The sequence below is a fragment of the Capsella rubella genome, unplaced genomic scaffold, assembly GCF_000375325.1.
Source record: "Capsella rubella cultivar Monte Gargano unplaced genomic scaffold, Caprub1_0 scaffold_3, whole genome shotgun sequence".
Classification (NCBI taxonomy): Eukaryota; Viridiplantae; Streptophyta; class Magnoliopsida; order Brassicales; family Brassicaceae; genus Capsella; species Capsella rubella.
The window spans coordinates 12,150,682-12,160,652 of NW_006238921.1; the positions used below are offsets into that span (position 1 = coordinate 12,150,682).

At 42.8% G+C, this 9,971-nt stretch overlaps 2 protein-coding genes across 2 annotated transcripts; both read right to left on the reverse strand.

The window, feature by feature from the left end:
• Positions 1–386: 386 nt before the first annotated feature.
• On the reverse strand, positions 387–2,222 carry LOC17892980. The gene has a single exon (XM_006297327.2). It carries the CDS (start codon positions 2,187–2,189, stop codon positions 576–578), a length of 1,614 nt encoding a protein of 537 aa, XP_006297389.1. The 5' UTR covers positions 2,190–2,222; the 3' UTR covers positions 387–575.
• A 1,933-nt stretch (positions 2,223–4,155) lies between these two features.
• On the reverse strand, positions 4,156–9,839 carry LOC17893060. The gene is made up of 4 exons (XM_006296589.2): positions 8,346–9,839; positions 7,882–8,210; positions 6,190–7,774; positions 4,156–6,138 (listed from the first exon to the last, which is right to left on the reverse strand). Exons 1-4 carry the CDS (start codon positions 9,837–9,839, stop codon positions 4,156–4,158), a joined length of 5,391 nt encoding a protein of 1,796 aa, XP_006296651.2.
• Between the last annotated feature and the right edge of the window lie 132 nt (positions 9,840–9,971).

Genomic DNA, 9,971 nt, shown 5'->3' on the forward strand with positions numbered 1-9,971 from the left:
AATCAACTAGGTGTACAACAAATTCTTATTTGGGATGTCCGTGATGGGCTTCTACGACATCTTCGCGAAAAGAAGGGACTGCGAGTCTTGCACCCAACTCCTCTGGCATTTGATCCACAAAATTTTGAAAATAAGAGATTAACAAAAAGGTTATAATATTTTTTGGACAAAAAAAAAATCAAAAATCTACCCAAAATGTTTTTGCAAGATGATACTAAAAACGTATGTCTCTGTTTGTAATGGTTTTACTTGCTACATGTTGATATCTATTAAAGACTCGTTAATTATAATTGGGTTTTAACGTAAAAGTAAATTTAGAATAGAAATAAGTATTGATACTACCTTTACCGCCATTGTTATTATGCACGTAATTTTAAGATTACAAATTTGGTATTAACACTTAGGATTTATTAAAAGTAGTAACGCAAAAAGTTTATGCGAATACAATTGATCGCGACGTACGCCGGATACCCTAAGTAACTATATATTTATGAAGCCATAACTAATATTTACAAACACATATACCAATTTGTGACCGACACGTTATCTATAGTTTCTCTTATTTCGCGACACTACTAATTAGAAGTGGGAAGCAAAGGCAAATCAACCTCATCAGACCACTCAACACATCTAGTCTCATAAAACGAAGTGTTTAACTTGTTTGGCCAATACGTTAACCAAATTTTACCACCCATTCTCCACTTCAACACACTTCCTTCCATCTCTCTCCCAACTCTCCACCCAACTTCATCTCCATACTCATCTTTTCCAAACACCATTCCTCCACTCTTCGTAAACACATTCTTTAAACCCTCTCCGTTCGGGTTCGGCTTCCCGGTCGTCACTTCTTGGCCGCTATCTTTATCGTACAAGACCGCGTCAAAAACCGCAGCGTTTCCTTCGCTGTCCTGTTCGATTCTCCAGTCTTTAACCTTCTTCTTTGTTGACATTCTTGCTCTTGCCTTAACTCTCGGAGCCACTTTCCCTTTTCCGAAGTTTCCCTTTAGAACTCTCGTCACTTCGACCTCTCTCTCCTCGTTCTTGGTCGACCGTCCTAGGCTTAGCCCGGACACGTGGCTCGACCCGATTTCTGGCCCGAGCCAGACCCTTACCCGGGATGGGAAGTACTTCTCCTCCGAGTAACAATCCGCTATCTGACTCTCCACGCCAACTCCTCCTTTCTGAAACCCTAGCTTCGACACGTGGATGCGTATGTTGTCAACACGTGCGTTCACTTTGATGTAGCTCTCGTGGAACTTAACGGAGTATTCAAACTGTACGAGTACTTCGACTTGTTGGTGAGACAAAGCGTAACGTAAGACAGCTTCTTTGGGCTCTACGAATGGAAACTTGACGATTTTGTTCTGAAGCTCGTTAGAGCTATTATTTGTAACGTTCATTGACAAGATTGGGAAATAGCCTTTCAAGATCCAAAGCCCATGAGCTTCGGTTGCATAAGAAAACCCCAAAGATTGACGTGGCATGAGACTGTTGCTGAACTGTTTCAACCCGAGGTTCCCTAGTCCCACCTCCTTAGAGATCATCCATTTGGATAACGCGTAAGAAGCAGCACGTACGATGCAAAGCTCAGCGTCTACACCAAGGGAGACCAGAAACGTTCGTAACACAGGAGCTTGTTGACACGTAAGTGCGTTCACGTGTGGACCAAGTAAGTGTTGGAAGAAGAAAGAACCTACTTCACTAGGAGCGTTGAATACACACAACCAAAAGAGACGCATGAGGAGGATTAGGTTAAACACCGAAGAGAAAGACTCGGGTGAGTGAGAGTCCATGACCCAACTAACCGGACCTGGTTTGATCTCAAGTAGCTCAGACGACTTTGTGCACGCACCTTCACGTGAGGTAGGAGAATGGGAGATTAGTTCTCGAAGAAGCTGGAGAACCAAAGGGAGAAACGGTTTCTCCGAAGACAAGAGACATGTGTCCGAGACCCATATGGTCGGTCTTTCAAGGCGGTTGAAACCTTCTACTATCACTTTGAAGGTGAGAGAGTGAGAGTCTGGTTCAGAACTAGAATCCCATTCAGCTCTAAGTTTGATGGAACGTGTTAAGTCACCTGCCAGCTGAAACACTGCGTGTGAATGATCAGACTCGACGAACTCAGGAGATTCTGGTAGCTCGCATATCCATGACCATGGATCCATTGTATTTTCTTGGACTTGGTTCATTTTTCTTAGAAAACTGTGTTATAGTAGAATCTTTTATGAGAGATAATTATATAGAGAGGTCGTGTGGAGGAGGAGAAGCCATGAAAGAGACTAAACTAATCAAAGACCCTTCAACGAAGCCATCACGGATACTATGAGGATAGTATCATATTAGAAAAAAATATGTGGCGTTACAATATCCTCATTAATGCATTGTTCTTGTTTTCTTGTTTGGATATTTGGTTTATAAAGAACCACGACCACACTTATTTTGCATGGAGGAGGTAAACAAAGGGGACGTGGAGTTTTAACGTTTTCTCACTTGTGGTGTATGCTACGTGTTGCATGGATTACATTCATTTTTTGATCACATAAAAGAGTGAATATATTAGAATATAAATGAAGTAATTAGAATATGTACAAAAAATACATTTCATTGAAAACGATAGACAATGTTGGATTTTTCATTGATAACATACTAAACATCGAGAAAATGCCAAAACAAAATTGTAGCCTTGTAGGGTATATATTTTGGAACATATGGTGATATATTTGGTTGTTTATTTACCAAATTATTACTATAACATTATCAAAATCTTATAATATATATACGTATGTCTTGAGACATCAGTAATGGAGCAATGATAGTAGGTAAAGTTGTTGACATTTACCAATGTATTATACAAACAATATATTTAATTAGAGGTCTCTATCATCCTTAATATTGTGTCTGTTCTGTAAATCGATCATGTGTTGTTGTTGTTCTCTTAACCCTTGTAATGATTCTTGTAATTAGTACCATTGTATAAATATCAGGAAATATAATTACCACATAGCAATTATAATCGACTTTCTTGAAAGATAGAACATAAACTAACAATAAATTTTAGGAATATCTCGAATTTTCTTACATTTTCAAAAAAAAAATTAGGAATTTAATACATTTCGTATTCAAAATTTGTAAAATAGACACTTCTCACTGTTCTTTTTTTTATATCCCATTTTACCATTTGAAATATGTTTATTTACCAATTCTGCCACTCAATGATTAATCACACTATTTTCTTTTTTTTTTTCTTTTTCTTCCTCTCAATATAATCGGAAGAAACAAACTCCCTCCCTTGAACCGGGTCCTTCAACAAATTTTTTTTTTACTTTTAGATTTAAAAAAAAAAGAAAGGAAACCAATCGCGGACCGCCACGTGTCAGTGTGGCCGCGATTAGTGAAGGAAGAAGCGCAGGACCGTCCCGTTTTAGTTGACGTCGCACAGATTTTTATTCTTGTTTTTTTTTCAGAAAAAATGAGGGATTCCCTCTACTAACGCTCATGCAGCTGCCCTTCGAAATTTTTATTTATTTATTTATTTATTAGGTTTACCCCTTCAATCTAATAACTAATATACTTGTCATTAGAACTTTTTATGTAAAATTTGTTAGGCATATAAAAATCTATATTTTTTCTCTACTATTTGATATACATTTTATTTGATGATATTTATATGTACATATATTATATTGTACAAATTTGTACATGGATCATATTGTACAGATTTGTACATGGATCATATTGTACATATATCTATACAATTGTTTAACATTTGAACAAATTATTATATGTACATATATATTCTATTGTATATATATACAATATACATATATGTATAGTTGTTTACTATATGTACATAAAGATGTATGTACAAAAGTATAGAACTAGACATAATTATATTTGTATAAACTGTTTGTACATAAGAATATATGTACAAATACAACTGTACATATACGACTGTACATATACAACAATATAGCTTTGATTATTGTATAGAAAAATGTATGTACATAAATGTTTGTTCCAAAAAATGTCTGTATGGAAGAATATATTAATAATTGAATTTACTAAGACCATCTCCACTCATTAACCTATTTTTTTTTTTTTGGTAAATTGACGGGAGTTAGTGCCCTCCCTATGTTTTATTAAAATAAAATAAAATTATACAATAACGTTTCTTGGCCGAGGGGGACCAACCATATCCTCGTGTAAAATCGACGCCACATCCGGCGGAATAACAACAAAAGAATAAAAACCTAAAGGTAAAGAAAACGCATAGTTCGCTAACCCATCTGCAAGACGGTTAGCTTCCCTATACACGTGAGAAATACGGACAATCCAGTCCTTTGATAAAAAGCCATAGCACAAACGTATTAGGAAAGACAACGGATGAGAATCCTCAACCCCTGTCGTTAGAAGACCGACTACCAACTCCGAATCCACATCCAACTCTAGCCGTGTGATACCTTTCTCCCAAGCCATGTAGAGCCCATAGTAAACTCCCCACAATTCTGCTAACGGAGCCGTACAAATCCCAATATTAAAAGAGAAGCCACCACACCAGTTCCCGTCCGCATTCCGTAAGACTTCTCCCGCCGTTGCTAGCCCAGGGTTCCCCCGCGATGCACCGTCGGTATTCACCTTGAACCAGCCATCAGGTGGTGGTTTCCATGCGATCAGTCTCTCCTCCCGCACAACCTTGCTAGACCGCCCTCGAAGTCTCTTGTGGCCATCCGCTACCTCTTTAGAAATGTCTCTAATAAAACGCACCCGATCACGACATTTACCCGTAACGCCAAAAACATTACCACATCTCCATTTCCACCCCCACCACACTGCCATAGCAAAAGTCGTCGCCCAAGGACAGTGGCTAACCTCCGTAGTAGTGCTTAGATTAGCATAAACCCACTCCATTAAGGACTGATCAAAAAACGATCGTTGCTTCCGTGGCGGTACTAGTCTTTTCCAAACCCCGGACATGGCCGGGCAGTCACGGAGGGTATGTAAGATGGGCTCTTCCCCGCCCTTACAAACTTGACAAGTACTCGAATCACATAAGTGCCGACGAAACCGTTCTTTGTTAGTCATAATCGCTTGATGACTCACAAGCCATAAGAAAACCCGAACTCTCTCCGGAGCAACCACTTTCCAAACCTTATCAAAAAACTTTCCCATGTTTGGTTTAGGAGCAACGTCCCGCGATAAGAAGGTATAGGCTGACCGCACCGTGAACCGGCCATCCGATCCACCCCCCAAAGCTAGACGATCATGTGCACCCGTGACCGTATCGACCACCAATGCTCCCAACTGAAGCCGCAAATTTTCCGAAATGTAAGGAGATATACGCTGCAAATTCCATCCCAAGTCGTTCTGCCATAAGTCCCTCACTGTAATCGCATCATAGTTCGGTGGTAGAGTAGTCACCACAACTTCACAAATGGGTGTACTAGTTAGCCAGCAGTCCGACCAAAACCGAATATCCCGACCATCACCCAAACTCCAGCTCTTACCGGGGAGAACTACCTCACGTAACCCAGTCCCAATACTACGCCAAGTAGAGGACCATGAACTCTTCACCACCAGCCAAGTCTCATCCCGAAGGTTTCCCACCTTATACTTGCTACGTAGAACCCGCGACCATAGGCTAGAGTGATCATGCATTAACCGCCATCCGGCTTTAGCTAACAAAGCTTTGTTCATGAGTTTGGAAGAGCGTATACCAAGCCCGCCCTCCGATTTCGTTAAGCATACACTGTCCCATGATATAAGATGTTGCTTTCTCTTTTCAACCGTGCTACCCCACAAAAAAGAACGTGAGATCTGATCCAATCTTTCCAAAGTCGCCTGCGGCATTAAAATGGTTGTCATTATGTGAATCGGAATTGACGACAAGACCGACTTAGTCAAAGTTATCCTCCCAGCCAGACTAAGAAAACGCCCTCTCCAACCAGATAATCGGGCCGCAGCACGCTCAATAACCTCACCAAAAGTATCCTTGTTGATCCGTTTGTGAAGCACCGGCATACCCAAATATTTCCCCAGCTCTCTAGTGGCTTTGATCCCGCTTTCCTCACTTATTTCCTTCGCAAGATCTCTATGCACGTTATCTGAAAAAAATATCTTCGACTTCTCGAGACTCACTTTCTGACCCGAGGCTTCACAAAAATTTTCCAACACTTTCCGTATCACCCGGACCTGAGCTACGGATGCTTCTGCAAACAAAATAAGATCATCCGCAAAGCAAATGTGGGAGAGCTTTGGACCGCCCTGAGAAAGAGAAATAGGCTTCCAATCCTTCCTCGCTATAGAAATCTCGATTTGATGACACAACCGTTCTAAGCATAAGACAAAGAGATAGGGGGAAAGGGGATCCCCTTGTCTGAGACCTCGGGCTGGTTTGAATGGTTCAGTCTTCTCACCATTCCATAGGAGAGTCATCGAGGGACCAGCTACACATTCCATGATCCAAGTCCTCCAAGTTTCCGAGAGCCCCGCAGCCAGAAGGGTATCTTCAAGAAAATCCCAACGAATACGATCGTAAGCTTTTTCGAGGTCAAGCTTCAGCAACATCCACCCTTTACGTCCCTTTTTACGTCTTATCGAATGCACTGCCTCTTGCACAACCAATATATTGTCCGTACTCAGTCTTCCCGGAATGAAGCTAGATTGAGCCGGCCCAATAAGCTTAGTTATGACTTGTTTCAATCGCATTACCATAGCCTTGGTTATGATTTTGAACAACACATTACAAAGACTGATCGGTCGAAATTGCATTATGGTTTCCGGCTTCACCACCTTAGCAATCAAGACCACCAAAACATCATTTGTCCCTTCCGGCAACTTCTTTGTCTCAAAAAACTCTAAGACGAAACGTGATACCGATGGCCCGACAACATCCCAGCAGTCATGGTAGAATACGGGTTGGTATCCATCCGGTCCTGGTGCTTTGAATTTTCCCATACTTCTGATGGATTCCTCAACTTCCCGAGGGGTGAAAGGTCTGTTCAAATAATTCCGTTCGGAGTCCGTGAGTGCAGCAAAGCCCAAGTGAGGTAAACCCGTAACTACCTCGTCAATATCCGTCGTAGAGTAGAGTCTCTTATAATACTCAGTCGCAAGAGTCTCCAAATCCTGAGGAGAAGAAACCCACAAACCCTCATTATTTTTCAAGCTCTCGATCCTGTTTCTACGCCGACGTATAATTGTCGAAGTGTGGAAATACTTCGTGTTTCTATCCCCGTCAACTATCCATTTTTCCCGAGACTTCTGATACCAAAGTAGTTCCTCTTGCTCAAGCACCGTGTCTAACTCTTTGATCAAAATCTCCTCTTTCGTCAACAGATCATCCGTCTGAGCAGCATCTAACGAGTCTTGAACCAACTTAATCTCCGTCAGAAGCTTCGTTTTTCTTTTATGAATATCACCAAACACTTCACGGTTCCACGTTTTAAGTTTTAATCTTAAACCATCCAAGGCAGCAGGAGTAGAGAGCTCATTTTTCCAAGAGTGGGTGAGAATCTCTTGAAAGCTTTCATGATTAAGCCAAGCAGCCTCAAACCGGAATGGTCTACGTTTTGGGTTCCCACTGTTGACCGGACACAACTTCAAATAAAGAGGTGCGTGGTCTGAAGCTAACACTGGTAGGTGAGTCCCTGTTGCTTCTTGCCATTTCAAACGCGCATGAGGACAACAAAGAATTCGATCCAACCTTTTAGCAACGAAAGTGCTCTCCAACTTTCCCCTCCTCCAAGTAAACCGACTTCCCTTAAAACCCATATCAATTAAGGAGAGCTCGTTTATCCAACCACCAAAGGCCAGTGAGTCCGACGACAAACGGCCATTCCCACCGGTTCTGTCGTCCAAGCGGATGATAATGTTAAAGTCCCCCCAACTATCAAGGGATCATCAATCGCTGTGATCACTGATTTCAAACTCCCCCAAAGCCCACTCCGGCGACTAGCCGAAGGAGCAGCGTACACCGCAATTAAGTGCACTTTCTCCGCACTATTCTCAATCGTCGCATGGATAAACTGGTCCGATGACTGTACAATCGAGACTACACCCACTGCAGACCGCCACAACAACCAAATACCCCCACTCTGACCCTCATCATCGACTCTAAAAGAGTTCTCAAAACCAAGGTTCTGGCAAATGCGCTGTGCTCTATCTCCTCCAGCGTGAGTTTCAAACAGCGCAACGATATCAACATTAAATTTCTTCATAATGTAACGAATCGATCTTCGAAAGTTGGGTTTGTTCGCCCCCCGGCAATTCCAAAAAAGACAATCCATTAAGACTTCACAAAGTAACCGTTGGATCACCGGGGCGAACCGTCAAACCACCGTCGTAACCTCTCCCACAGCCGACTGAGCACTAGGTGTGCCCGTTGCTCTGGTATGTGGATTCTCAGTCGACTCCTCCCTTGAAGCCTCTGTAGAAGACGGGGTCATGTCAGTCAACGAGCTAGTCCTCAGCCGATCACCACTCTCTGGTGTAAACACGCCACCGGGTCGGCCCACGAAGCCTTCCTCAACCCTGAGCCTTTTCCCGGACACATCCAAATCGCTATCTTTGCGTTGTGACCCAAAAACTAGGCCCCTAGTTGGCCGATTCTTAATGACTTTAGGCCTAGGCCCATTAAACTCATTGGGTTTATTGCTCCCAACTTTAGTCTTTTTTAACGCTACCCTCTGTCCCTTCTTCTTTTTTTCAAAACCTCCACCAGCCGCCCTATCTTGAGTAACACTCTTCCCTTGATTTCCTCCTTGCGTAATACCCTCATTTTCCTTATTCTCCTCATTCGAAATCACAACTTCCCTTAATCCCGAGGCAATCGTATCTTCCACCAAGCTCCCAAACTTATTGGAAATTGTCATTGTTTCCTTATTCCCATTTCCCGAATTAATGCGAAGATTCCTCTCCGATCTCCCACCGGCTGCAAACACCACCTTATCCGCCGGGACTGAAGTGTTCCGACCAGGACGTCGCACAGCCGTAAAACCATCGCCTTGTTGATTTATCACCTGAGGAGTTGCTACTATCGGCTGCTCCACCACTGGTTCCACCGGCCGTCGGGGGCAATTATGCACCAGGTGACCAAACACACCGCAGCCCGAGCATATGTTCGACATACCCTCATAGGCAACATAGTATCTTTCCCCATTGATCATCACTGAGCCCTTAAGTGGCTTGGATAGATTCACTTCCACACATACTCTCGCAAACCTTGCCCTTTCAATGTGTAAAGTAGTCAAATCCACTTTTACTGGCTTCCCCAATCCACTAGCAATACCAAGCAAAATATCCTCCTGATAGAAAATCACTGGAATGTTCGACAGGCGGACCCAAACTGGTGTTGTAACTATGTCATCGCGAAGTGGGTTAAAATCCGGTGACCAGTCCTGAACCAGTAGATAGCTTCCAAATACTTTCCATGGCCCCCCCGTCAATGCTGCATGATACTCGTCTTCCCGATCAAAGCGAATCATAAAACACTGCCGAGGCAAATCCAACACATACATCCCCCCATTAGGCTTCCATAGCTCTCTCAGTTTTCGACTCAACGCCGAGATAGCTACGTTCCTTCCCAAAACCTTCACGATAATACATTGCTTCCACAGCCCCTTCATCACATCCATCACTTCAGACCCAATTGTAATAACCGGCTCTCCATCCTCTCCATCCGGGAATTCCACCTGTAACCTCTCGGACACAAAGGCAGAGTTTAACACCTTCTCTGGTGCAGACCTCCCACCTACTTCACCACCAGTCACCTTGCTCACCCACGAAACAACCTTATCAGGCGGATCTCCTGGAGGACGCCCCTTCGCCCCGGCATCCGTCATAGTTGCATCTTGTTCAGTGACCACCGAAACCCTAAAATCGCCGTTGAGGGCCATCTTTTTCTCAGCTTATTGCGACTTATCCCCCGGTTTATTAAATGTCCTTATCTCTTGCTTTGTCATATAGGTTTTACA

Bases quoted from the DNA above. Each gene is read 5' to 3' on its own strand.
- LOC17892980 (XM_006297327.2), bottom strand. From the start codon at position 2,189: ATGAACCAAGTCCAAGAAAATACAATGGATCCATGGTCATGGATATGC.
- LOC17893060 (XM_006296589.2), bottom strand. From the start codon at position 9,839: ATGACGGATGCCGGGGCGAAGGGGCGTCCTCCAGGAGATCCGCCTGAT. The intron at 7,775-7,881 runs GGGGACTTTAAC...GCTCTCCTTAAT, and splicing joins GATGATCCCTTGATAGTTGG to TGATATGGGTTTTAAGGGAA. The intron at 6,139-6,189 runs GTCCGGGTGATA...GCCTCGGGTCAG, and splicing joins CAGAAGCATCCGTAGCTCAG to AAAGTGAGTCTCGAGAAGTC.